Source organism: Tyto alba, unplaced genomic scaffold (genome assembly GCF_018691265.1).
Source record: "Tyto alba isolate M040663 unplaced genomic scaffold, T.alba_DEE_v4.0 Super-Scaffold_28, whole genome shotgun sequence".
NCBI lineage: Eukaryota > Metazoa > Chordata > Aves > Strigiformes > Tytonidae > Tyto > Tyto alba.
Window position 1 is genome coordinate 6,617,022 of NW_024881302.1, and position 26,859 is coordinate 6,643,880.

The following is a 26,859-nucleotide window of genomic DNA, read 5'->3' on the forward strand; positions in this document are numbered from 1 at the left end:
GGGCGGCTGCCCCCGGGTCCCTGAGGAGAAGCAGCCGCCCGCCCTCCCCTCCCCGCGGGCATACACGACGCCCCGCAGCAGCCGCCCACGCGGGACCGTCGGCCACGTCCGGAACACGCGTCTTTTGCCATCCCTCCCTCCCTCCGCTGAGCTCGGCCCCGGGGCGAGGCAGAGGGAGGCCCTGAGGGGCCGCCGCCGCCCGCCCCTCGCCCGCCCCTTTCCCCGCCTCCTCCCCGCCGCGGCCGGCCGCCACACGCCGGCAGCCTCCGGCCGGGCTGGGCACGGCCAGGGGCTCCCTCCTGCCCCGCCGAGCCGCCCCGGGGCGGGGGGCCCCGCCGCCCGTCCAAGGCGATGGCGGCCATCCAGAACCTGCAGCTGTGGTGCAAGCAGCAGTGCGAGGGCTACCGCGATGTCAGCATCACCAACATGACCACCTCCTTCCGCGACGGCCTCGCCTTCTGCGCCATCCTCCACCGGCACCGGCCCGACCTCATGTGAGTACCATCGCCGGGCGTCGAGGCCCACACGTGGGATGCCGGCTCGGTGGGGCCGGGCCCCTCCGCTCGCCACCGAGGGCCTTCGCCAGGCTGCGGTCGCCCCGCCGCCGAGCTGCAGACCCCAGGCCCTCCATCCGCCACGGGCCCCTCTCGCCTTCCCCACAGAATCAGCCCTGGCAGGAACCCCAGCTCCTCCGTGGGAGATGCTGTGGGCCGGCGGCTGGCACCAGGAGCTCTGCTAGCACCCACGCTGAAAATCTCCGAGCGAAGAGCTCTGCTTTCGCTGCCTACGTGCCTTTTTTTCCCTCCCCTATGTTTTTCCTTTTTCTCCTTTCTTCCCTCTGTGGCTGAATTATGTTTTAAATGCGTACTTTCCATTGAAAAACAAGTTCAGGCACTGATTTTGGGGGAAGAGTTTCCTTCTTTGCTGTTCATGTTTGCTTAGGCAAGGCTTTCCTCGCTCAGCCCGACGGCAGCTTAGCCGCTCATGAGTCGGGAGGTGAGGGCTATTTAAACAAAATACAATAGAAGGGCAGGGCCTGGCAGCCGCTGGATTCCTGCACATCACTCGTTTTTCCCATCTAGAGCTCTGTCTGTGGGAGGCAAAGTGCTTTCCACCCCTTGCTGGCCCCGTTGCTGGTGCCCTGTGGGTTTTGATCAGTCCTTGCCCAGATGTTAATTTCTGGGAGGGTAAATTGTCCAAGGGAAACGTAGATCCTGCTTCCTAGTTGCTTTTTTTTTTTTTTTTTTTTTTTTTTGTTGTTTTTTTTTTTTTTACTTCAGGGATCTTTGAGGTGGGGGGGAGCTGAAGGAGGAGGTCAAGACAGGGGAGCAGTGCCAAGATTGCCCAAGTGTATTGGTTTAAGTGTTAGGTCTCATCCAGTCAGATGTGTCCAGCTGGTAGGGGAACAGGGTGGGTTTTCTGTACTGCACTTTTCTGCTGTTCCTTGAATTCTGCCTTTTTCCTTGTGCTCCCAGGACAGCCTTCCACTTAGGTTTGTGTGCAGAGGTTTCTCTTACAGATGTCTCACTTCTGGTAAAAGTGCAAGGTGAAGATCTCCTCCTGCTCTCTCTCTTCTATGTTCTTGAAACTTGGAAGAGGCAGGAGCAGGCACGGGCAGCGGGAGGTTAGTGCAGGAGCTCCAGGCTCACTTTCTCTGTAGTCCCCAGTGCTTGGGCAGTCACCATGGTGTTGCTGTGTATGGCTTCCTGACATGCTGTCATGTCCATGTGACTCCAGATATTTCCTTTCCTTCCTTTGATTCACAGTCTCAAAGATACAAAACACCAGGGCAGAAAGGTTGACGTGACCAGGAGGTGCTCGTATAGGGACTGTAACTGCTTCCTGGCCGACTCAGCAGCTGGCCCATCCGGAGCATGGGGGTAAACAGCAACTCGGCGACTTGAGAGCTGTTATAAGCCTGTTGACCAGTTTAGTGGGTTGTTTATAATCCTTGAATGGTGTGTCAAAGGTTGTGGAGAGACATATTTTAAATAAATTCTCCTGTGCTGAAGAGGGAAGATGTTCCTTGTGGCGTCTCTGTTCCCATTCATTTTCTTTGATGATGGAAATTCTGTCTGACTTCATTCAGGACCTTACAGAAGCTCCTTCTGACTTGGGCCAGCTTAGCAAAGACTGCCTGAGGGTTAGAGTAAGAGAAGCTTTTATCAGTGACCTCCTTCATCAGTATCAGTGGTATAATGCAGGAAAGCACCAGGTGTACCCTTGGCTGGGCAAAGTCCTGCTGGAAGGAAATTATGCTTTCAAGTAGTTGGTGGCCAGGGCTGCCGGGTGTCATGTGTCAGGTCCTGGGGCTGAATACTTGTGCAGATTCTCCATGTATCTGTAAAAGCTTCTCTGAGTTTTGGCAGTGCAGGAGCCACAGGCAGAGGAGTGTGGCTGACTGCACGTGTGGCTGTAACTCCTGCTTTCCAGAGGCTTGAAGTGCTTTATCCTGAGCTCCTCCCCTTGCTTCTAGCAAAGATCCTAGTTGAAGATTAAAAGCATCGTACTGAAAATAAAACTAGAAAAGGACAATTAGTGCTTGGAGTGCTCAGTCTGCTTGCAGCAGCTCTGCTATATAAATCACTTACAGAACATGATTCAGTCACGGCATCAGAGTTTTGCAACAGTGTGTTTTCTGTCTTGATTTACACAAAGGACATTCTTGGGCTGAGGAGTGCAGGGGGATTTCTCCTTGCAGGAGCTTGAGAAATTCCCAGAAAAACTTCAAGCAATTACAAAAGACAGTCATAATCATAGGCTTCTCTTGTGGAGTATGTGGCTCAGAGGACAGGCTGGTGGGGGTCTCTCACTCCTTCCTGTTTTCTTGCTGGAAAACATGGAAAATATGATAACGTCTCTCAAACGTGGCTGATGTCCGTTTGTATGTTATTGGTGAACAGGGCAGGCTGTGTAAAATTAGAAATGCATTGCCCACTCACTTCCCACTCACCCAAGGAAGCTCTGGGGGAGTGGAGATGCATGCTGAATTACCATGGAAATTCATTTCTCTTCTGTCCCAGCTGAAGAGTGCTTCACAGCCAGCCCCAGATAGGCACACACGCTGTGTCAGGCAGGTCCCAGCCCATTTTCTGGGATGATTGCAGAGCCCTGAGGCTCCTCTCATCAGAGGGACGTGAAGCCTCACGGTGGTCGGCAGCTGCCGTGTGTGTTGGCGATGGCTGCGCGAGCTCCGGCCACGGTTTTGGTGGCCTTGGCCTGATAAGTGAGTTAGAAGAAGCTGGGGAGCCGTGCACAGTCGCTCAGATATTAATGCCAGATGTTGAGGAAAGGTTTTGATTAAGCTTCTTCTCTTCGCCTGGGATCTTGCTCTTTCCCAGACTGTGAACCGGTATTCAGCCCGGTGTTCTGGGAGCTGACGGGCTGTGAAATCCCCCTTAGTGGCTGAGCAGCAGTGGGTGCCTGTTCCTCCAGCAGCACTTTCTGAGCCACTGTCAGCTCAGTGGGGCAGGATGAGGCTGACTGTCACCGATACGGACAGAGAGGGCCCTGGCTGTGCTGAGGACGGGTTGCTTGCAATCTCCATCTCCTTAGCAAAAGGCTGGGGTGAAGCAGAGCTGCTGCCTGCTTTGACTCCACAGGGTTGTGGTTTGTGTGACAGGCATAGGCGAGAATGGTTCGGGGGGCAGGGAGTCTCATCTGTTGTTAGTCAAACAAGGCCAGAGCAGTGTGGAGCAGGCATTGCTGAGAGGAGGATGAGCACATGGGGGGACATCTTCCACCCGGGATTCCTAGTCCTGTCCCGTCTCCCCATGTTGTTTGCACCTCCAGAAAGAGCACAGCTGAAAGGTCCTGTTCCCAGCAGCGCATGCAGGATTTGAACCCTCTGTTCAAGGACTGTGAGCTGGCAAAAGGTGCTTCACTCTTTTTCAGTGATCCTTTCACCTATCTTACCGTCTATAGATAAAGTACTACAAAAGTACCAAGAGGCAGAATCTTTTTTAGTACCGTCATGGCTTGGGTTTTGTTTTTTTTTTTTTTCTCAGTTTGCTCCAAGGTCAGGTTTCCAACCAAGTTAGCACTTGCAGCAGCAGCAGAGATTCCTCCTATGGAAACACATGTGTTTTGCAAAGGACCGTGGGTGTGCTTTGCAAGCGCTGGGTCTGCAGCTGGAACAGTGGGTCATCATGGAGATTTGTGGGCATGAGAAATGCTTGGCCACTCTTTGCTAAGAGAAGGATTTCTTGGGGAGCTAAAAACTTCACTTGTGTTCCTGTGCTAGTGAACTCCACTCTGATTTGTTTCCAACACCGGAGGCCCTCTCTTGGGTCAGATTTATGGTTTTTACCTCTTCCAATTAATTCAGTTGCCTGTGTTTTCTCAGCGGAGAACTCCTACTTCTCCATTTGTATTAGATTTGCTTTCTTAGGATTACATTCGTCTGGAGAGCTTTGATATTCCAAGATAGGAGATGCACAAGCAAGATCAATTTCCAAAAGAAATATTATATGTAAGCAGTTCACCTGACTAGCCAGGGAAGGAGTGATGCTGAGAGGGCAGGAGGCTCTTGAAATGACCAAGTAACCTCATTGTCTACACTCTCTTTTGGGGAACAGAAGGGGGTTTCAGACGTTCACCATCAGAGATTCAGGTTTTTAGGTGTCTCTTACATGCCATGCTGTGTGAAGCTGCACTCGCACTACCATAGCAAACAGCATTCAGCATGGGAGCGAAAGGCACTGACCCACAATAAATAGGTAACTCTAGTATGTTATGTCTTATGTGTCAGCACGACTGAGGAAACTGGAGCTCCCCTTTGCCCTTGCAGGTGTTTTCCAGCATTCAAGATGTCCCTGCTACAGAGACTTTGTTTGGGAGCAGAACCAGGAGTGAAGCAGAGAGCTGCAATCACCTCCTTGAGCTGGCTCTTAAAAAAGCTGATTTTCTTGCCTGACACAAGACAGGATGATTGTAGCTATTGTTTCACTGAGGCTTTTTTGGCTTGTGATTATTTTTGTTGCTCTTTTTAATCCATTGTCTTAGGGAAGGGAAATCTCTGGGCAGAAACACTGCTTGAATAAAAACCTCTGCAAGTCCCTTTGATTTTGCACAGGAAAGAGTATATGATTTAGAGGTGGGATGTGCCTTGTCTTTATGTGCTTCTTGGGCGAGTTTGACCTTTGGGTCTTATCTGTTGTTCGTTCTCTCCTTATCCCACATAGCAATACCAGATGTGGGAAGCAGGGAGGAGACGTAGGCTGTGGCATGATGGACAAACGTGTTTGAAGGTGCCTCTCTTATTTACAATGTAATACTCCACTTTCTGTACTAAGTAGGTAAAGGACCTGGCTTCCTCCTTTCTGTTGCAAGTCATGGAAAAAGTTCCCCTGCTGCGATACATATCATGTGTTTGTCTCATGAATAGGTCACCGCGAGCCAGCTTTGCCCTGGCTTTCACACGGTTACCTTGGCTCCTCTCGGAGGTGAGGGACTGGCTAGCATGGGTAGGTCCACATAGGTTATAAAGGTGCTCCATAGAAAATGCAAAGTTGGTGCTGTAGTCTTTTCTGTTTATTAGTGAGAATTTCCTCTCTGATTCTAGCCTTTCACTCAGCTCTTTGCCAGCAGGTACAAGGATTGCAAAGCGAAACTGGGTTGAGACATATTGACCCTGACTGCTTGCCTGGGCAGACGGAAGCAGTGTTGGAGAGCAGGGCTGCCAGCCAACAGACAGTTTTGTATTCCCAGTTCAGCAAGCGACAGTCAGTTTAAAACAAAGCTGACAGTGGCTGCTTCCTAAGCAAGGGATATGCTCTGCTGTGGGTGAGAAAGCACGCTGTGTTGCAGCTCTACTTCCAATAGCAGAAATTCACTTTCCCCTGTGCTTTTTTGCCTGTCCTGCCAGGTCCCAGTTTCTGAGTTCCCAGCAGAGTGCAGAGAGAGATGGCATCTGGGTTGGACCAGAGAGAGGGAGAGGGAGGTGATGTCTGGGGACCTCAGAAAAGAAGGAGGATTGTTGGCTTTAGCTTGTAACTGCAAACAGAAATTATCTTTTCTTTTTCAGTTATTGGTTATGATTACAAATCAAAAGTGACAGCCCTAGAGAAAGGAGAATAAGATTTCTACAGGCAACTTTGGTGTTATCAGCTGCAGTATTATGTTGTAGGCAGAGGTATTTCCCAGGCAGATTCCTGGTGCTGATTTTGTGGAGCTCTGCCAGAGGGGAAAAGAGGACTTGAAACCAGAACTTGCGTGCTGGTGGAACCAGCAGCTTCTGAGATCAGAGGATACTGATGGATCAGAGAAGCATGTGATACGTGCAGCGTCCAAGGGATTCACACCTCCTTGGAGAGCAGGTCTCTCTGTGTGGAAACAACTTGCAAGATGGGAGAAGAACATGGTCGTGGCTGTTTGGAAAGTACTTCCATGGCGAGAGTGTTGCAAATCTGGTTGGCAGACATCAGTGTATCTTTTTGAGGTGGGAGAGGAGCAAGGCTTTTTTGGGGGTAAAAAACCCCACCCCACCCCACGAGTTGCTCCTGGCTGTCTCAGCAAAACCCCTGAATCTGTGTGGGATGTTTTGGCATCAGCACATCCTGTCCGCAGGAGGCTGCGTGAGTGAGTCCTGCAACAGTAGATGTGCCAAAAATGTGTTGTGCTGCTTGTGGGCAGATGGCTGTGCCTGCTGAGTCTCCTACACGTCTCTGTCCTGGGAGCTGTAGCAGGTCTGTGATTGTCTCGGATGGGATCTGCCACACTGCTCCCTCCAGAGCGTCTCTGAGAAGGCAGGGTGCAAGGAGGTGCTCTGTCCCCCAAACCAGTGAGGCTCAGAGAGATTCAAGAAGCTGGAAGTGAAGCAGCTTGCTCTGCATCACCAACCTGAGATTTTTCTCTTCTTTCTGTATTTCAGAAACTTTGACTCCCTCAGTAAAGAAAATGTGTATGAGAACAACAAGTTGGTAAGTGACTTTTAACGTTTTACTTTTGGTCTAGTCTAGGACCTGACACATTGCTTGTGTGGTTTAGCAACAGAAACCCTGCAGTTGCAGTGTGCTGAGAGTGTTGTATTCGAATCCTTTGCCTTATTCTGCATGCATCCAATCTTCTGCTTTGAACAGCAATGTCCAGGTTTGCTGGCTGCTTGAAAGTGCCCTCAGACTGTTCACTCTGCTTCACTGCCCACACAAGGATGCCTGTGGCAGCAAGAACTTGGACAGATGCTGGAGGTGAAAACATGGACATGTTGAGTGCGTGATGCTCCTGAGGGATGGAGCAGGAGCTAGGAGGTAGCTAGTGTGAGAGGGGAAGCACAGGGAGTCTCCGCCCACTTCTGCTCATTCCTCATGCAGGGGATGAAGGCTGCCAGAACGTATAGACATCCTAAAACCAAATTCTGCCTGGATACTTCACTGCAGGATGGGATTTGAGCTTCTCTTGTTCTTTCCACGAAGAAAGTAGAAGTTTGGCAGACCAACTCCCTCCTGCGCTGGATTCAAGCATGGACGTAGTGCTCCAAAGAAGGATTTTTTTTCCTCCCTCTCTCCCTCACAAAGAGGGAGGCAGTGGAGTAAAATGCTTCTCTTCCCTTGGCACTGCTCCACACAGCTTCGTGGCTGCTTGGCAGGAGCTCGGGATATGAATGAACCACAGCAGTTTACTCTTGTCTGGACTGGAGGAATGACATCCTCTGATGCAGTGAGCCGTCTGAGGTGGTCCTTGTCTCCAGGAGAGCTAAATTTGCACCCCTGTGCTCCTTAGCTTCCGCTCCACTTCGGCCCTGGCCATGTTTCACAGTGCCTGTGATGGATCCCCCTCTCCCCAAGCTGGGGCTGCAGTATGAGAGCAGCTATCCACACTCTCTGGGGTTCAGCCCTGCATGTTCCTCTCTTCTAGGTGAGATTCAGACCAAGTGTTTTTGCCCTTGAGGTTTGGTTTTTGGCAGGCATCAGGGCCTTTTGGCCACGGACGGTCATCCTGGCCAGAGTGCTGTGAAGCCTTGAGTGTTGCTCCTTCCCCAGGCAGGCTGAGGGTGTCTGCTCTGCTGGCAGCTTTGCTTCTCTCTGGGAAATGAGCTGTCCGAACTGCCTCCACTGCTTTTACTAATGAAAAGCTTCTTTGTGTCTCTCATAACGAATTGCTCCCTTCCTTTGTCACAGCCTGTGCTTACCCCACTCCCTCCATTTCTTAGTTTCTTTTATGTCCGTTATTTTGCTCTCTCTTATTTATTCTATCTGCTCTAGGATGACTTGTCTGTGTTGCCCTTTCACTGCTGGTATCCTGCTGCCTTGGCTCTGCCATCAATGGAGTTGACCCCTCTGTCTCCCTGTGGGCTCCTGAGCTGGTCTCCCCGTCGGACTGCTCTCCATCCTAGCTCCTACACTTTCTTGCTCTGGCTGCCCTTGGGATACGAGTGGGTCTGATTTCTCCCAGCGCTATTCCTCTGCTATTGTTCAGACCCTCCTTGATGCCTCACTATTCAATAACTTCTTTTCAGGGGCTGTATTATTCAACTAAAAAAATCTTGGTTTCTCTGCAATTTGCCATATAAGGTCTTCTGCTGAGGAAGAATGTGTCACTTCTCAAATGCCAAAAAAAACAGCCCCAAGCCCTAGAAAAAATTCAGTTGGTGGCATTTTTTTGCTAAAGATTTCAAAAATATGTAAAGAGGAGAAAGGTTTCTAGAGGCCTTGGATCCAGTTCTTTCAGTGCTAATGGATGGTGGCATGGTGTAGCAGATACAGTGGTAGCCTGTGTCAGAGGAAAGCTGTGCCTGGCTGGCTCAGATGGCCTTGAGTGTATCACTTTGCCTCCACTATGCAAAATGAGAGCAGTAGCACTTACCTCCTTCGTAAAGCACTTGGAGCTGCCCTGATGAAAAATGTTATGCAGAAATAACATGTTGCCTTTTTAAAGTCCAGCCTGGGCAGACAGGTAGAGGAGAAGCACAACTGGACCATGTTAGCTGGTGATCTTGTTGGAACTTCAGGCAGGAGCAGTTCCCAGGAGCACAAGGGTGCTGTAGGCACAGAGGACACTACATCTAATGTTGCTTTTTGCACTGCTCACCTGGTTCTGGTCAAACCAGTTGTGTGCATAGAGCATCCTCCTCTTGGTGGTCCAGGCAGCCCCTCACCCTTGTTCTGTTGCACTGGTCTCCTCCATGGCACTGTGTGGCAGGAGATGTCACGGCCTGTGTTCCTGCTAGACTGCACACAGGGAATGTCCAGCAAGAAGACTCCACTGGTCAGACCAGTTGTGCAGCCAGTACAATGGGGAACACTGCAAAGAATATATTAAGTACCAAGTTATGAGACCAGCGAGTGCCAGGCTGGGCTGGCAGCCGGAATGACGCACCGGAGGTAACTGGCTGAAAGCGTGCTTAATGTCAGCTCAGTTACATTTTTACTGGGATACCCAATGGAAAAAAATGGTAATTATCTTGCTAAAAAATAATGGCTGTTTGTTTCTTCTAAGCAGGAATAGTTGGCTTGTACACCAACACTGTTGTGTATCTGTGCCAGAGGTCAGATGTGGAGGGTTTTAATATGTTCAAGTCTTTCTTTAACCCTTTCACTGTGGGCTTCAGCCATAGCCTTCCTTGTGCCTTTGGTCCTGCAAGTGCTGTTTTCCTTTACTGTGTTGACATTTCAAAGGGGATGCTCCAAAGGGGGAGAGAAAGGGTTTTTTTTCTTATAAGCCAGGAAGGAAGAGGGATGGAGAAAGTCCCTAGTAAAAGCCCTACACTCAGTTGAGCAAGGGCAAAGTTGCTATATTGATGTTGCAATTTTTTTGTCCTCTAGTAAAGGCTCTTTTTCAGAGGCAAATGAAAATAGCTTTTCCCTCCTTTGTCTGACTTTGATCCTGCAGTTTCAAATCAGAGGACACCACAAAGAGGAATATTTGCCCCAAATACATGTTAGACAGCATGGAAATGGTAAAGCTGGAAGGGAGCTAGGTATCAGGAATTCTGCATTATTCCTCTCTTCCTCCTCTCTAGTCTGGGAGAGAGAGCTCCCTCCTGCAGCCCGAGATTTCCTCCTTTTCTGATGGGGGAGAGTAGGCAGGAAGCTTTAACGTTTGCACAGCACTCGGAGATAGAAAGCTGCCTGCAAACACCTACCAGCGCACTGTTAACTGGGGAGTGCTCCAGGTTGGGCTGGAAGCCTGCAAGCGAGTCTGCCAGCCTGGACTGACACATCTCCCTCTGCCAGGCCTCGCTCTCCGCAGCTGTGCGTATCCAGATAGAGGCAGGCTCGAGGAAGAGCTGGGGAAGCCCAGGTGAGTTCCCGTGCAGTGAGCTATGGCCAGCTTGCCAGGCCAGATTTTTGGCTCCCTGCCTGAATTTCTCAACGTGGTGGCTGGAAGCCATGACTGTTGGTTCCTGTAACGGCCGTATGATGTAGGAGTTAAGCTGGTGCAGCTGTTCCCCAGTAGAGTTATTATTCTAGTGGGGCTGTTTGCAGTGAAGTTCTTACATTGGATGAGGAGCAACTCTGCTGTCTGGGCTGGACAAGCCCTTTTTTTTGGGGGTGTTTTTCTTTCTTCCTTCTCTAGGCATTTCGAGTGGCGGAGGAGGAGCTGGGGATCCCAGCCTTGCTGGATGCAGAGGATATGGTTGCTCTGAGGGTACCAGACAGGCTGAGCATCCTTACCTATGTTTCCCAGTATTATAACTACTTCCATGGACGGTCTCCTAGTAAGTACCATATATCCTGGAGGGGTGGGATGATTTGGATTTAATTTTATGCTTTCCTTTGCCTCCTAACAAGCTTGGAAAAGCAAAATGGACTGCATAGAGGTCTTTTGGTGCCAGAACTAATTCAGTGGAGGATCTGAACTCTTTACACACTGGTCTACAATAGCACTAGTGCCTTGTCTTTAAAACTACTGCCTTCAAATTTAATATACAATCTAGAATTCCTTATGGTTCAGCCAGACAGGAGCAGTGAAGGTTCCCATCCATGGTCCCCACCTCAGCTTTTGTTTCTCAAGCACCTTCATCCCTGATCCAGTCCTTACCACACCAGAGGACTGGTGAGAACATGGAGTCTAACAAGGCTGAGCTTGTCTGTGAGTCTGTGCCAATGTAACAGCATCCATGGTAGGGCTTGTACAGCACAGCAGTACTGATAAAAGGAAGTAGAAGAAAATGACCCCCTTAACTGGCATAATTGTGATAGCAATTATTTCAAACATAAAACAGTCCACAGAGCTGCCAAGGCATTATATTCACATACTGGAGAGTTTATCTGGGCTCACAGGAGCATTATTGTAGACTTGGTTTATATTTGGCTTTAAGCTCATACAGAATCAAATAATACGATAAACCAATTTCACAGGTTCCTCCAGAGGAAACTTTAGAAAGTGAATGACTTAACTGGTTAAGGTGAATCTAGATGGAGAAGACAGATATGTATTGAAAATGTCCTACATCTTGGAAAGAAAGCACAGTTCACTCTGAGAGCTGCCTTTAATGTCTAAACTATTCCCCCTTCTCCACCTCTTTACACATTTAAGCATGCTTTTTCTCTCCCTCCACAACCTCTTCCCGCCCCCTTCTTCAATTTTTATTTCTTGTTTAAAACCATTCTGATTGAAGTCAAACAAATTCCATTGTGTTTGTGCCAAGTAGTGGGAATCTGGGTCAGTTTGGGGTCTTTACCCCCTTTCCCCATCATCTTACCTACCATGTCTTCAAGCATGGCACATTTTTATACTCTCTAGTGTCCCACAAAACACTCTGGTTGCATTCCTGTTGCTGGCTTGAATGTATGTATCTGAAAATGAGCCCAGCCAGGAACGTGTTCTCTGACACCAAGCAGACTCCTAATACCATCGTTGTGCCCTTCAAATGGGCTCCAGCAAGACCATGAAATAAGCAGAACGCAGGAGGCCAGAGAGGGTGAGTGGCCAATATTTTATTGAGGTCAGGCATTTACAGAAGGGTAGAGCTGAAGCCACTCATCTTTGTGCTGGGCTTTGGGAGTTCAATAAATAGCACGAGTGGGAAGTGAGGGGGCAGCCTGAGTCTAAACCATTTGCTGGGTCGGCTGCCACCAGTCCACTGGTTGCTGCGGTAAAGGAGCTCTGGGTGTTTATTTGGATTGCTAGCTTTCGTGAGAGAAGACTTCTGGGAACTGAGCTTCCTCTCTGCTCCTTGCCCAGACTCTCTATTTACTGAGAAGGGCATAATCTTTTTTCAGACGGGTGGTCATTCAGTTGGTTGCTCTTAAAGTGAAGATGTGGCTCATATATCCCACAAGGAACACAGAGACATCTCATTCAGAATAGGAAGTGGTGCAAAAATAACATTCCTGTGAGACAGATGAGAGGTCTTGTCTGTAAAAACTGTGCATGAAGCCTTATTTCCCAGGGAAGTCTCCCTGCGCTTCCCAGGGCATGGGGCATCATTCCTTGACTGACTGAAGTGTGTTAGAGATTCTCTTTTCTCTGCTTGTGAATTTAGAGGGTTTCTCTTTCATCTGCAAAGAAAAGAGGATTGGGCATTGGCAGGCTTCTTGTGGCAAGTCTTTGGTTTCCTCAGCAGCATCACCATGGCACCTCCAAGTCTTTGTTGTTGTAGAATTACCCATTTTTAGTGGTCATTTCTGCATTTGACAAGCCTGTTAGCTCCATGAGAGTCCCAGCTGGGATGTGGGGTGGACACCCACAGCAGTGAAGGTTCAGGGTATGTAGGAAGTCTCTAGCACAGCAACTTGAATAAAGCAAACCTTCTGTGCTCCAGTTCCTTAGCTGTAATACCCAACAGCAGTGCCTGTTTCAGTGGTGATCGGTTCCAGTCAAACTGTGGGCCAGGTACAAACCCAATGCCTTCTTCACACCATTGATGGATCATGTTTTATATTTCTGCACTTTTTCATTCCTCTCCCTGGAATTCCCTGAGAAGAAAGTCAGCAGTTTCAGCTGAATGTGGATAAAATACACTTGTTGCTTCATGCCCCTCACTCTACTACAGAATTGCTTGTGAAGGAAGCCTATGTCTCCTTGTATGCTTTGCATGCTATCCATCAGGCACCTCTGGATCTTCTTATATTGTAAATTACTCCTTAGCCAGTGGGTTTTCCTTATGTTCCCTTAAAATCTTCCCTTTGTCCTTTCTTCCAGTTGGAGGCATGGCTGGAATCAAGCGTCCTTCCTCTGAACCTCAGGAGCAGCCTCTTGGGAAGAAAGCTGTTTCAGAGCCTCCTAAGCCAGTGCCACCAAAACTGCCTCCTGCTCACCCACCAGCCAGAGCTAAGCCAAAAGAAACCTCCTCAGTCACCACGGTAAGAAGTATGTTTCGGGGTGTTCTTTAAACCTTAATTCAGTGAGCTAGAATATTAGGATACTTCGAGGCTCCTAGTGGTAAGGACTTGGTCTCTAAATTCTCTGCTCGCTCTGGGGGGATTTAACCAGGAGGTCTGGTTACTGCACAGATTCAGGTGGGAGTCACTGGAAAGCCATCAGTCATCTGGGATTCATCTAGAAGTGAATAGGACATGGGCATCTTAGGACGTAGCTAGGCTGTTCCTAGACCTTCGGGATGGAGGTTTTCAACAGAATGTATTATTTATGCTAGAAAACATTGATTAAATTCTTGGAAACAGTTTGAAAGCAGAGTAGGGACAAAAATAGGGTGGAAGAAAGGAAGGTTCTCTCTCAGAAGGTTAAGGCCCTTTCCTAGCTAATTCAAATCAGAGACCTTTGCACTTCAGTTTCCCACAGGCAGACAAAACACCCTGGTCCTCTGTCTTTGTGGGAACAAGACCCCCTTACTTTATCCTCCCGAGGGCTGTTCCACTTCCTATGAACAAGGGGTTAGTGGGGGCAGGGATTTTCTGGATATCGCTTCCCTAATTTAGCCAAGTGGCTGTGCATGCCGAACGCTCGCCTACCTGGGAGATTCACAGCTGTACACAGGGCCACGGTGCTGCCTGCTCACCCACTGCTTCTCCCCACAGAGAGGGGTCCTGGCAGAGAGCGGGAATATCCCCAGCAGCAGCTGTGGGATCTGCGGGAACCATGTGCACCTGGTGCAGCGCTACTTGGCCGATGGGAAGCTCTATCACAGGAACTGCTTCAGGTACAGCTTTTCAAAGAGGGGGGGGCAGGCCTGTGGGTCACAGTGGGGCAGCCTGATTCCTTTGGGACTGGAAGGAGAGTGGTGTGGCACCTTTTTTTTTGGAGTGAAGGCAACCTGGGCCTGCTCTTGACCTGTGCATAGGGGAAACTTTGTACAGGTCTGTTTTCCTCCACACCTTTCCTACTTAAGGCCGTGCTATCAGCAGCTCCCGTTTTGGTGCCTGGGGAACGTGCACATGGGGTCTGCTCACTGCCAGTGTGGTACCTTCACCCTCCCTGTGCTGACAGTAGAATTGTGCCTGCACTTTCAGCCGTGTGTCGATGGCCTCTCAGTGCTCTGGAGGATATTTTCTGAGATTTTTGTATCCACAGGTGCAGGCAGTGTTGGAACGTGCTTCTTCCTGGAAGCTACAAAGCTGGGCCTGAGCCCGGTACGTTCATCTGTACCAGCCACCAGCAGCCAGACAATGTCCAGACCTCTGATCTCCGCAGCACCGGGAACAAACCTGAGAGTACCCCAGCCCCTGCTGCCACCGCCAGGGCCTTCCAGAAAGCAGGAGAACCCAAGAAACTAGAGCAGGTGTTGAAGAAACCCAGCCAGGAAGGCCTTGCTAATTCACCCAAGCCATCTGTTTCATCTTCTGGAAGCTCTGACTCTAAAAGTGTAAATACTCCATGGTCCTCTTCAGCTGTAAATAAATCAGATAACTGCAAAGGTACCTCATTAGGAAATAAAACAGATCGCCATGAAGGTACCCCATCAGGACCTCTTTGGACAACCTCTACAACAAAAACACAGCAAGCCCGAGAAAATTTTTTTCGGTCATTAGAGTCCTCCAGCAATAAAACCTCTGACACTAAAAAACAAGTCCCTTCTTCTCATGGCCCTAGTAAAACTGCCTCTTCCAGAACCACTACTGAGGTCAGCCCAGTGAATGCTGAGAAGGATCAGGCACGTAACCATATTATACAGGCTCTGACTGGATCAAGCACCTCTCCAAACAGGCCAGGAGGACTCAGTTCCACTGGCTCATCAGCACTCAGCAGGTAAGTACTATTTCTTCTTCCTTTTTTACTCCCAAGATAATTCTTGGGATAACTTGGAGAAGTCTCTGCATCTTTCTTCCCTTTTCCTGACTGCCTTTGTGGCTGAGATTTAAAGACATGTAGAGGGATTCATCCAAGTCTTTGGAACAGAGGCAAATAAAAAGGTCCATCCTTTCAAAAAGACTCACTACGTTGTTCTTTTTTGCAGTGGCAAGTTTTCTCCCACCAGTTCTCAGTGTCAGAGTCCAGCTCCAAAAGCACAGTCCAGCAGAACAGGGGCCGCAGCACTAAAACAGGAACAGATTACAGACCCTCTGCCCAAGAGCCAGGCTGCCAGCAAACCTGTTGACTCTGTGCACAAGACAGAATTGAAAGTCATCAAAGGTGAGGATGATTGATTCACATAAAGCTCTGCCTGGATACAGCATGCCAACTTTATGCCTTTTTCTTGGACCAGTACAATGAATGTGTCACTGACTCCTATACTTTCTGTCTGTACCACCACATAAGGGTTTTCTGAGTTCTGTTGATCAACACACCTCCGTTTGTCCCTGTGCAATTGCTCCCTCTAGCATGGCAAATGTTTCTTCTCCGAGGATCTCCAGGTATTTGAAGTTGTACTAGCTGTCATCAAACACTGGGATCATGGTGGATTTCAGAGGCTTAGGTAGACTTTCCCAGATGACAGACCTTGCCAGAACTTCAGAATGACTTTGTGATTGCATTGGGGGCTCACCAGCCCTGTGTGTTTTGAACAGAGTTTCCACCATGGTGACAGAGCAGTGGGCCAAGGGATGATGTTCTGGGGGTACCCACTGTCTCAGGCACTTCCAGATGGCCTATCATTTTTTTGGGCCAGAAGCAGATTCTCTCTGCATTTTGCTGTGAGCTTGTGGGTTTTGTGTCTCTCCCCTTTCCTGCCCCCTCCTTTAGTCTCTGAGATCTGAGCTGTTTGTGTTATATTGCTGTTGAATGTGCCTATTCGTTTACACTACAGCTGTGTTCCTGTAGCTGCGTAGGTTTTAAAGTATTTGAGTTGAAAGGGGCAAAATGCCACCAAGTTTATTTACTACCAACTGTATGTGAATCTGTCTATGTTAAACTTGTTGAACTGGTGCTGGTTTGCTGCAATAACATCACAGTATCTACCTCAGTGCATGGCTTATCTCCTAAGATCCTCCTGAGACTCAAATCTGGCTTGTTTCTTTTTATTGGATCTGATATTATCTTGCTTTATTCCTTTCTTTAGGAAGCATGAATGCTGGTGAAGACAAGTCTGAGAGCCCAGCAGAGTGGAGATCTCTGTTGAAGCCTGTAGCCAACAAGTGAGTGTCTTGGAGCCAGTGGGCCTCCATGACAAGTGAATGGGGTTGTCCATGCTTACACCTGTGTTGTTCGCTGCAGGTCTGTGTGCACATAGGAGGGAAGAGCTGCTGTGTTTTAATGTTTCTGTTTTCAGCAATTTGATGGAAAAGGCAAAGACTTTCATTTTGGGGGAGGGAAAGCATATTTCAAATTGCTGGACTCTGATTAGAAAAGTGTGACCAGCCCAGGTTGTCCAGACCTCTTCCTGTGGACCATTCTACAAGAGCAATGGTTTCCTACCTTTGTCTGTCTTCTTTGCAGAGACCAAGATGGCTCTAAGAAACCTACTGATAACTCCCAGATGGGAACAGGGAGCCCAGCACACAAGGAGACAAGGCCAAGTCCATTAGTTGTCCCATCAGCAAAGCAGGACTCTGGTATGAAGGATATAAGCTTTGCCTTAACTTTGCCAATCAGGCAGGGGACAGGCATTAGTGCTGCAAGGCATGTGTAGGAACATGTTGGTGGAGACTGTGCCTTGCTTTCAGGGATTTTTGGTCTCTGCACCTGCTTTGGCCCTGTGGTGCCTTTATTTTGAGAGCCATCCTTCCCCAAGGAGAGGTAGTTCGTCTTCACAGGGTGCCCTCCTTGTGTAAGACAGCTAGCAAGATTTTGCTTACTCTCATAAATGTGTAATGATGGGAAATCTTGGTGATGGTTCCCAACTGTTTATTCTTCTCCACCCTTCTCTCATACTCGATGGTTTCTCCCTGTTTCCTCTGGGCTTGTGCCACTCACTGTCATCAAGAGAGGAGAACTAGGACTAGAAATGAAGGTGGCTAGTGGTGATTGCTAGAGATGCTGGGCAATAAAGGGGCCTTTATGAGACGAGGATTGAAATTTCTTAACCAAAACCTGTCTGTGCTTCTTAATCCAGCTTCATCTGGTGGATTCGTGAAGAAGAAGCTGATTCCCAGCTCAGATCTTATCAGGAGCTGTCAGAATTTAAATCAAGACTGGGAAGAGCCTGGGGTCTCTGCCAAGAAAGAGGAAGAGGGCAACCAGATGAACAAAAGCACTACCACATGTAAGGTCTCTTCTGCCTGCTTAAATGCACCCTCTCCTCTGCACTTTCAGGGAACAGCCTGAGTGGTCAGTATGGGAGATATGTCCCTGAATTTTCTGTGGCTAAACTTGTGACTGTTGTCATAGGAGAAAAATCTGTGTCATTAATTTTTATTAGCCAGCTTGCCCTAAGTAGAAACCAGCCAGGCCAGAGAATTCAGTGGGAAGGGAAGAAATTAAAGTAAGGATTTGTCGAGGTCACTGCTCTGTCATTCTTTAGACTCAAAGCTATGAAGAGGACCATCTCCTAATTCGGGGAACTGGGATCTAGTTAATGGCTCTGTTCCTCTCCAGTTGAGTGGCTTTGGGAAATGAAAGGAATGCAGAGAACTGTCAGCCAGAGACTCCAGCTGGCGGGACCCATGGTAGCAGCAGCCAAGGCTGCTGCTTCTTGGGCTTTAGAAGATATCCTGACCAGTTCTGACCAGTTTGTCCCTACCCTTAATCCAGTTTCTTATTCCTGTATGTTCAACCACAGCTTTACTGTGTACCTCTCCTCCTTTGCCCAGTTGTCCTTGTTCCTACATATCCTGCCACAGTGCAAATGAAATTTCCTGGAACTAACCTGATGTCTGCTGCTGTCCTGTTTGCTCAGCTTGCTTTCCTTACCCTATCTGGCTCTGTCTTATCTGTTTGGACTAGAAGGTCCTCACAGCATGGCTCAGTCCTGACTCTGATGTTTGTCTCGGAGCAAGCAGGATGGCTCCCGATGGTTTGATGGCCTCATGCTTTAGTATTTGGTAGCTGGTTCCAGCACTGTCCTTAGCCTGCACCTCTGACAGCTACAAAGCATTCAAACTCCGATTGTGTTGTCTATTTTAAAAGCTTAGCGTGCCCCCAGTGCCATCATTTTCCCAAAACTTTCCATCTCATTTTTCCTCAGACTCAGCCACAAGGTTCAGCGTTACATCTTTCCCAGGAAGTGACCTGTTAAGGAAGGCTGGCTTTATAGCCATCTTTTTAAATCTTAATGATTGCTGTTGGGGAGTGCCTGCTATGGGAAACTTTCCCAGCAGTCTCCCCCCATTTTTCATGTGTGTGCAAGTCTGCCATCTGAAAGGCTGTCACTTGGCAGCCTGTGGATTAAGGACAGACTTGTTGCTCCTCCGTATAGGTCTTTACCTCAGCACTCAGAGACTCTGTGAACAGTCAGCTACCGTTCCTGCCCTTAATCCCATGTGTGTTGCATGGGGCTGTGGATGGTGAGAATTTCTGTAGATAATTCGTTTTCTTTGGCATAGGTAGTGTTTTCTGTTGAGAAAGGAGGCTCCAGGGTTTTCTTGCCAACTGTCCTACTTCTAGTTTGCAGGCAAGCAGCCAACTCATCCTGTGTCTGTCAAGACAGAACTTGAGGATATCAGGGGATATCAGACCCTGAGCTCATCAGGAGTGTCGTTTTACTAGCCATTCCCCTCCAGTGACCTTCATCTTCTCACGATCAGTGGTGCAGCTTTCTACCTTGGTTGGAGGTGCTGCAGAGATCACTCAGAAGGAGCTGGGAGATGCAGGGCTGAGCTGGGAGAGGGAGGTGGTGCTCAGGCAGTAGCAGCAGACTGCTCGTGGCAGGCCAGGTCCCTCTTGGAGGAACCTTTAAGAGAAGTGCGAGTTGCAGGTAGTGTACAGGGCAGCAAACCAGCAGCATCCAGCGGGAGTACCCTGACAGAGGTCAGCAATGCAGGAACAACACAGCTGATTGCCACATCCAGCATCTTGTCCTTCTGCACTCTCCCTAGAAAAGGCAGTAGAGCAGGGGCTGGGCAATTGGAGAGCTGTCCTTGAACTCTTCTCGAGTCAGCACCAATTGCCAGAGACTCTCATGAGGCTCCCCTAGTCTGTCTGTCCCGTCTTTCTCCTTGTGTGTGCTGAGCCTGCACCACTGCTGCCTTTCTTCGAGCCTTGCTCTTTTGATACCAGAGTTTTTCTTCCTTATCACTTCATCCACGTACGCCTCTGTTCTCTCTCTGTGGTAATTATCCAGCCCATTCCCTTGGGTATCCGAATACCTCACACTCTTCTGTAGTTATCCTTGCAGCACAGTTGGGCAGAGGAAGCTGAGGCACAGTGGAACAAATACATGTTGCTTAAGGATTGATTTTAATAGGTGTCCAGGGCCTAAATAATGCTGTGTAGTGGGGCCTAAGGGACTTCTCACCTAGGAAGTGTTTTGTGGAAGGAATTGAACCTTAGTTTCCTGAGACCTATGCTAAAGTCCCATAGACCATCTTTGTTTCATCAGTATTTACTGATACTTCTTTGTACAAGAGCACTAGAGGGGCATTTTTAAGTATATCTTGGTGTTTCCAGTGACAGTAACCCAGTATTTCTGTTCTATCCTTTGGAAGCTTAATAAGGGGTGGGTTTTGCCACGATAAATGTCGTTGAGTTTTAACAAGATAACGAATGAACACAGAAGTCTATATTCTCCGGTGCAAGGTCCCAAATCACACCTGAGTTAGGTGACTGCCTCTGCCCTGGGGATGAAAGCAGTGCTCTGTGACTGTAGGGTACCTGATTGTCCAGCCACGAGGAGTAGATCGGGCTGTGCTGTTTCCTGCGGACACATCTCTCACCCTAGCAGGTGTGCCGATGCACGTGTGTCGCCAGTGCTCTCTGTTGGGTGGCAGGGACCTGTTGTGCTCTCTGGTGGTATAGGCATTGTCTCACACCACAGAATTATTTAAGGTTTGCTGTGGCATTTTTTGTTTTGTTTTGTTTTTTCTCACTTCTAGTTAAACCCTCTGTTCCAAAAAGCGTCCAGAACCCTGAAGCTGTGTCCCCAACCAAGGTATGGCTGGAAACCAAGCGTAAGTGAAAGAGGCTGGGGTTATTGGGTATCCTACTGAAGTGCTTGCCCAGATATATTTCAGTTTGTCTTACTGAGAATATTTATTTGAATTCTGAGGGAAGGGCTAAAAGGCTCTGGAGCAGAGACGAGATGGAGAGACTGCTGGTTACCTCCCATGCAAGGGGACAATAGAAGCTGGAATAAGACAGAGCCAAACAAAACTCTGGTAGACATTGCGTCCCCCAACAAAGGAGGAGAATGTCTGTGGACTGACAAATGTGGGTAGATGTTTTCACTCACAGCAAATGTTTCGCAGCGCTGTAGCGTTGCAATAGCTACCTCTCTGTTATGAGCAGCCAGCTCTGCATCTCTGCTGTCTTGGCCCTTCCAGGACATGGCTCTGCAGTTGGGCTCCTTATGTCATTTCCTATATTTGTTGGGGCTGTGACCTCAGCAGGCAGTCTGAGGGCACTGAGCTGTGTTTGGTCCTACATTTGTTTTCCTAGCTGCACCCGGACTACCTCCCTGAGGAAGAAATCCAGGAGAAGGTGCATGACATCGAGAAGCAGCTGGATGAGCTGGAATTGAAAGGAGTGGATCTGGAAAAGCAGCTGCGTGGCTGTGAGGGAGGTAAAGAAGACCATGGGCCAGTTCTGTTATGGTGGGGAGGTGTGAGGCTCATGTCCTACCCCTGGGAGTTCTTGGCTCCATTTCTAGGAGCTTCTGCTACATGTGAGACACCAGATTGTCAAAGGTACCTGGTACAGCAAGATAAAGCCCTGGGAATTATGAACCCTTTCTGTCTGTTTCCTAACCTAATGTTTGAGCAAGGTCTTGTGTTTATTTGGCTGAGGATCAGGGAGTCTGGGGAGTGGAAAGCCACTATTGATCTGGCTTTTGGATCCCAAGCCAGACTGACTGTCATGGCTGGATCAAATTTTGCAGGGCTTAGTGAGTTCATTCAGAATGGCAGAGTTGAGCCAGCCACATGGAAGATGAGCTGGGTGTGTGTAGAAGAATACCTGTGAGCATCCTCCTAGAATCTACAGGGAGTGATCTGCATCCTTTTCCTTGTACCCAGGAGTACCAAAGATGAGCCATTCTCACTTGAGGTTGCCTGTGACTCAAGTTATCCTAGGCTCTCCTTCAAGTGACTGTGTGTTTGAGCCAGGAAGACTGAACTGATACAGCTTCTGAAGCAGTCCTGCTCTTTGTCTCCTTTGCAGATGAGTCCGAGGATGCCCTCATGGTGGATTGGTTCAAACTGATCCATGAGAAACAGCTGCTGCTCAGACAGGAATCGGAGCTGATGTACAAGTAAGTACAACCAGAAATTCACCTGTCTGCTTGTGCACTTCACCTGTGAGCAATAAGCAGGGAAGGGTAGGGAACATGGCAGCCCAAAAAATAATGTGCCAATTGGTGGGATGAGGGGAGGGCTTGAGGACATCTTTGGGAGAACTACCAGCATCCTGAGGTATTAGCTGACGGGTCTTTGAGCACTGATGAGCACCCAGGGTCTGTGATGAATTTGTGGGGAGGGAAACCTTAACAAATATGATGGAGGAAGATTTCCCTCAACCCACCCGTACCCAGCAATGCAGAGATGAGGCTCTAGCACAATATAAGAAGGATCTGGCCCTGGGGCATGGAGGGGCAGCAACTTCTTGCTTCTGTGGTCCCTTCTAGGATGAAACAACAGAAGCTGGAGGAGCAGCAGTGGAACATTGAGACGGAGCTGCGACACCTCATGAGCAAGCCAGGTAAGGACCAGCTGCACTGAGAATCCTGCTGGCCCCTGGCTGGGAGCCCTCCGCTCTGCGTGTCAGACCTGGGATGTCCTTCAGATCTGAATGACGCTGCCAGGGATTGCAGTTTCACTGCAGAGTGTCTCCTGACTGTGCTGTCAAGCTGTCGGGTGCAATCTCCCTGTAACATCCAACCCACCTGCGCTTTCTGAGGGGATGTAAGGTGTGCCCCTGAGTGTGAGGATAATAAAATCTGGGCCTGTGAGAGGGACTTGCTGGAGCAGGTTGGAGGCAGGAACCACAGCTGGGAGGTACTCACCTATGGCCGTGATGTGGGCTTCCCTTGTCTTGTGCAGAGGAACTGAAAACACGCAGGGAGAAGGAGCGAGAGAAGGAGCTGCTGGAGTCGTATCTAAACACAGTCAATGATCGGAACAGTATTGTGGAGTGCCTGGATGAGGACAGACTCAGGTGAGGACCCTCAAATGGTGGGAGGTGAGCCAACACCAGAGATGATTTCCATTGTACTTCCTCAGCTACCCAGGCTGTAGGGGTGAATAAATGGCTGTAATCCAGATTTCTGCTCCATGAGAGGTGGGTGGTGACATGTCACCAACCATTGTGTCCTAAATGCTGCTGCCATTGCTTCCTTGGCAGCTGTTAGAAACTGATACCAGGACTGCAGCCACGTTCAGTGCTCTCTCAAGCTAGTGCTTCTCAGAGGACAAAGGCTGTTAAAATGTAGAAGTCAGGGGGAGGAGAGGGAGAGGATGGAGGTGGGGAGGATTGAAGCAGCATGAGAGCTGCAGGAGGACTCTGGGAACATGAAGCCAGGAATGTGTTTGTCTGCTGCAGCAACTGAAAGAACAACTGTAGCCGAGAATTGGATCTTCCCCAAGTTCAAAGAAAGACTGCTGTGTCAAGTAGCTGGATTTGTCCTTCCTGTTGCTGAGAGCAGCCTCATTTCTTGACCTCAGGGCACCTACTGCAGCTTGAGGATTCTAGTAATACCCAGACTTTTGTCTCTGGCCTTGCCCAGGCCCAAGAAGGTAGCAGCGTGTTTGTCCCTGATTGTGATGAGCACCTCTGCAGCATCTCAGGCTACTGATGTCTCAACCTTTATTTATTTATCCTTGGTGATGAACACAATTCAGTGAACTCTGATGATTCATAGGCCAGCTGGAGGAAGGACCTCCCTGATGCAGTGCTGGATTGCCACAGTCTGGAAATCCCCACACAGGCCCTTGCTTTCAAGGGAACCAGATGCAATTTGCTGATGCCTAGGACTCCTACAACTGTTGTTTTTTTCCTGCACCCTTCTCAGGGTGTGCTATGGAGGCTTGTCATTTCTGACTGGGGGAATAACAGTAGTCTTCGCGTGGTTTTCAGTGTCTACCATCATGTCATAAAACACAACAAAGTTTTCTAATGCCATGCTGTTCCATTACAGAGAGAAAGAGGAGGACCAGATGTTGGCAGACATGATCCAGAGGTTGGGTAAGGACCCTTTCTACTCTTACGGAGCACCACTGGGTGGCACTGGGGCTGTGGGTCTCAACCTGCTCTGTGTCGGCTCCCTCTCCTGCAGATGGATCTCTTGAAAGCCAGGAGCCAGAGAAGAAGAAGAACAAGTTCCGCTTGTCCAAAATATGGAAGCAGAAAAACAAGAGTAAAGCTCAGGAATGATGTTCCTTTGCCCAGTGGCCCAGAGAGGGACATCATAGGTATGTTCCTTTCTCACTGCTGCTTTCCTGGAGTTGTGCAGGACTGTGATGAGGCCTCTCTGCTCCCTGACATGGAGACTGCAGGTTTGCGGACTAAAGGGACAGTGTGAATCCCCTCTGGCCCTGGTAGGGGGCTCAAGGATACTTTTCCCAGAAGATGGACTTTTAAGACTGTTTTTCTTTTTTGGATCTAGCTCAGAGCTGGCTTCAGCCTTGTTGGCAGCTCAGGAGGGCGAAGTTTGATTTACTCATTCACTGCTCAGGTCATTACAGTCCTGAATACAGGAGCATGACACTGTATGTCACCCCACGGTGCCCCACTCATGTCAACCAGGGCTGCACCAAGGACGCTGCGCTGGTCTGCGGAAGGGCCGTTCTCCCTCCCTTCCTCCCCCCTTGCGTGTGCTGTGCCTTTTTGGCCAGGATCAGAGATGCAGAGAGAGAGGTGCTTTGGGGCAAGAGAGATTGAGGTTCTCCCCCGTATTACACCAGTGCAAACTGGAGCTGCAGGCCCCACAACTGGGGGGAGACAGAGAGCAGAACCACCTCTGTATCTGTGGGGTGGGATGTCCTAGACCCAGAGCAGTTTCAGCAACAGTGCTCTGTTTCCAGATCTCCTTTTGGGAGTTGCTGTAGGCTGGTTTCTCAAAGCCATGAGGGGTTGCTCACTGCTTCATTCCCTCTATGGGGGAGATTTGTAGCTTCCTTATTTCTCCAACTGCACAGTGAAGCAGTGTTTTCATTGTCTGTGGCCCATCCTGATGAAAATGAACAGAAGTCTTCTTTTGACAACCTGGTGCTAGCTGGGAGCAGAAGGGAATTAATGGGTTTGCCTCACCCATGAGTTTTCTGCATGGGACCAATGTTTCAGTTCCTGAGTCTCTCCCTGGACAGCCAGCACCCTCAAGGGGTGCTGTGATTTACCTTAGTGAGACCAGGAGAGTACAAGCAGATCCTGGGCTGTTGGCAGTGAGTCTTTCTACTCTTCCCTCAGTCCAGTGGCTGCAGCCAGACACCTGCCCTGTGCGGCAGCATCCTCTCTTCTCAATCAGCCTGGGGATAGGGGATGGAGACAGGCAGGGAAAGATCAGATTAATTCATGATGCCTCTAGCTCTGGTATATGTGGACTTCCCTCCTCCCTCCAAACCAGGTACTTTGAGGTTTCTCCTGGTCCTGTTCTCCAGCACGGCCTGGGATTTTGCCCAGGGGAGGTTTGCTGCCTGCTGTGCCCGGTGGCAGAGCAGAGGCGATGCGTCCCTTACCCACGAGGTGGCAGTGGGACTCTCTGTCCCAGGCAGCCAGCCCTGGGCACTGCAAGCTGTGCTCAGTGAGGTACCGAGTGCCCGAGGGGGTTCCTGGTGCCCACAGTGTGTGCCATGTGTGCACATGTGGTGGGACACCCTGTACCTGCATATGCTTTTTTCCAATAAAGAATTGCTGGAGCAAATCTCAGAGTCCCAGCGTGGGTTACTGGGTGCGGGCTGCCCTGGTCACTGTGAGCACTGACGATCCTTCTCCGGAGCTGTGAGTGGTAGCAGGAGCTTGGTGATGGAGAGGCTCCCCTGCCCAGAGCTTGTAGACCAACTGCAGGTCCTGGGAGAGCAGCAACACCAAGGGGTTTCTCGGTGATTTCGTTTATGTGTCAAATTCCCCCCCAGCTCTCAGGTAAGTGCATTTTCCCTCTCGCTGCTTTAGCATCACACACATCCCCAAGCCTTGTGGAATGCCAGCCTAGCCAGCAGTCTAGGGGAGAAGACGGGAGGCAGAGCTCGTACTGTGGCATTGGTGACCCAAATGGCTGAACCACAGTTTCAGCAGGTAAAACACTGATGGAAGCGCTGTCACTACACTCTTTGCTCCATGTTGGTCCGTGCTTGCCCAGAGGAGAAGACAAGCTGGTTTTGGGCAACATGCTGACACGGGGGCTGGTGTGCTGTGCCCTGCCATCCCAGTGTGCTTGTCCTGAAGCTCTTTCTTTCCTGGGGGTGTGAATAAACATGAGGCCGGGGAGGAGGGCCTCTCTTCCAGACCTCGACACTAGAAGCAAATCCCCAGCATTAAACCTGCTTGTGTGGGCTGCCAGCTGAGAGGGAGGGACCTGAAACCACCTCTGCTGAAGGAGAGAAATACCCTCCCTGATGAATGGGTCCCCCTCCTACAGCTATCCCGGGCTGCTGTTATTGATGGGCTTTCATCTTCAAGCTCAGGTTCTCCAACCTCATGAAGTTTGGTTTATGTGGATTTGGAGGTGGCAGCATCTTCCAAACTCATCCAATCCATCCCTCTCCAGGAGACACGGGGCAGTTCAACCTTCACCCATCTTGAAGGCAGGCAGGAGATGGGTCTACACAGGAATGTGATCACAAGGTGCTTAAACAACCACCCCTTGGGGCCCCGCGGTGGCAATGAGTGCATGGTTTGACCTGTTGTAAAGTTTGCTTCTGTGAAAAGGCCAACTGCTGCCAGAAAGCAGGTACTTGTTATTCCTGCTAGCTATGTGCTTACCTGCCTCCAAGAAGAGATTTTGAAGGGAAAACTGCTGATTCTTCCACCTGGAGTCTGTTGGAGATGTGGTCTAGGGATATGAGGCTCACCTGGAAATGTTATGTGGGTTTAAAAGGTTTAAGTGGTCTCAAGGTAGAGAAATGTTGAGAACAGGAGTGCAGAGAGGGCCCCAGCCTTCCTTGCAACTCCACCAGGAACAGGAGGTTATGGACTGACTTCAATTATTTCTACACCAAAGATGAGCACATAAATAGTGTGGTAGTGATCCAAACTCATCCTACGCAGAGACCCAAACTCTTACTTGTACTGATGGAGTGCTGCCTGGTCATGGCCAGGGTCTACCCATACAGCCTGCTGCAGCCCCGCAGCTCCTGTACACCCAGACAACTGCCGGTTGTGAACGTGAGGACAACCCAGCTTGTTCCTCCTTCCTCTACCTTGAATTAGGGTCTCAGAGGATTTGCATTTCCACCACTCTCCTAATCCAAGGCTTGAAACGACCCCTAGACAAACTAAGCTGTTGGCTAAGGTGGAGAAAGGGAATGGCTTTTAGCCAGCTGGCCGCTTTTAGCTGAG

At 49.5% G+C, this 26,859-nt stretch overlaps 1 protein-coding gene across 2 annotated transcripts; it reads left to right on the forward strand.

Moving 5' to 3' along the window:
- Positions 1–241: 241 nt before the first annotated feature.
- Positions 242–25,225, forward strand: MICALL2 (MICAL like 2). Of its 2 annotated transcripts, none has more exons than XM_032992347.2 (17): positions 242–494; positions 6,872–6,920; positions 10,516–10,657; positions 13,087–13,247; positions 13,923–14,044; positions 14,416–15,090; positions 15,299–15,474; positions 16,340–16,415; positions 16,717–16,832; positions 17,333–17,482; positions 20,250–20,305; positions 20,812–20,935; positions 21,532–21,622; positions 21,995–22,068; positions 22,410–22,524; positions 23,504–23,550; positions 23,642–25,225. In XM_032992347.2, the coding sequence occupies exons 1-17, from the start codon at positions 352–354 to the stop codon at positions 23,737–23,739; spliced, it is 2,415 nt and encodes an 804-aa protein (XP_032848238.2). In that variant the 5' UTR covers positions 242–351; the 3' UTR covers positions 23,740–25,225. The 2 variants fall into 2 exon arrangements, with proteins under 2 accessions (XP_032848238.2, XP_042654735.1); XM_042798801.1 differs by lacking the exon at positions 242–494 and adding an exon at positions 7,311–7,854 and having other exon boundaries at positions 6,879–6,920.
- The last annotated feature ends 1,634 nt before the right edge of the window (positions 25,226–26,859 follow it).

Bases quoted from the DNA above. Each gene is read 5' to 3' on its own strand.
- MICALL2 (XM_032992347.2), top strand. From the start codon at position 352: ATGGCGGCCATCCAGAACCTGCAGCTGTGGTGCAAGCAGCAGTGCGAG. The intron at 16,833-17,332 runs GTATGAAGGATA...TTCTTAATCCAG, and splicing joins ATCAGCAAAGCAGGACTCTG to CTTCATCTGGTGGATTCGTG. The intron at 21,623-21,994 runs GTAAGTACAACC...GGTCCCTTCTAG, and splicing joins GAATCGGAGCTGATGTACAA to GATGAAACAACAGAAGCTGG.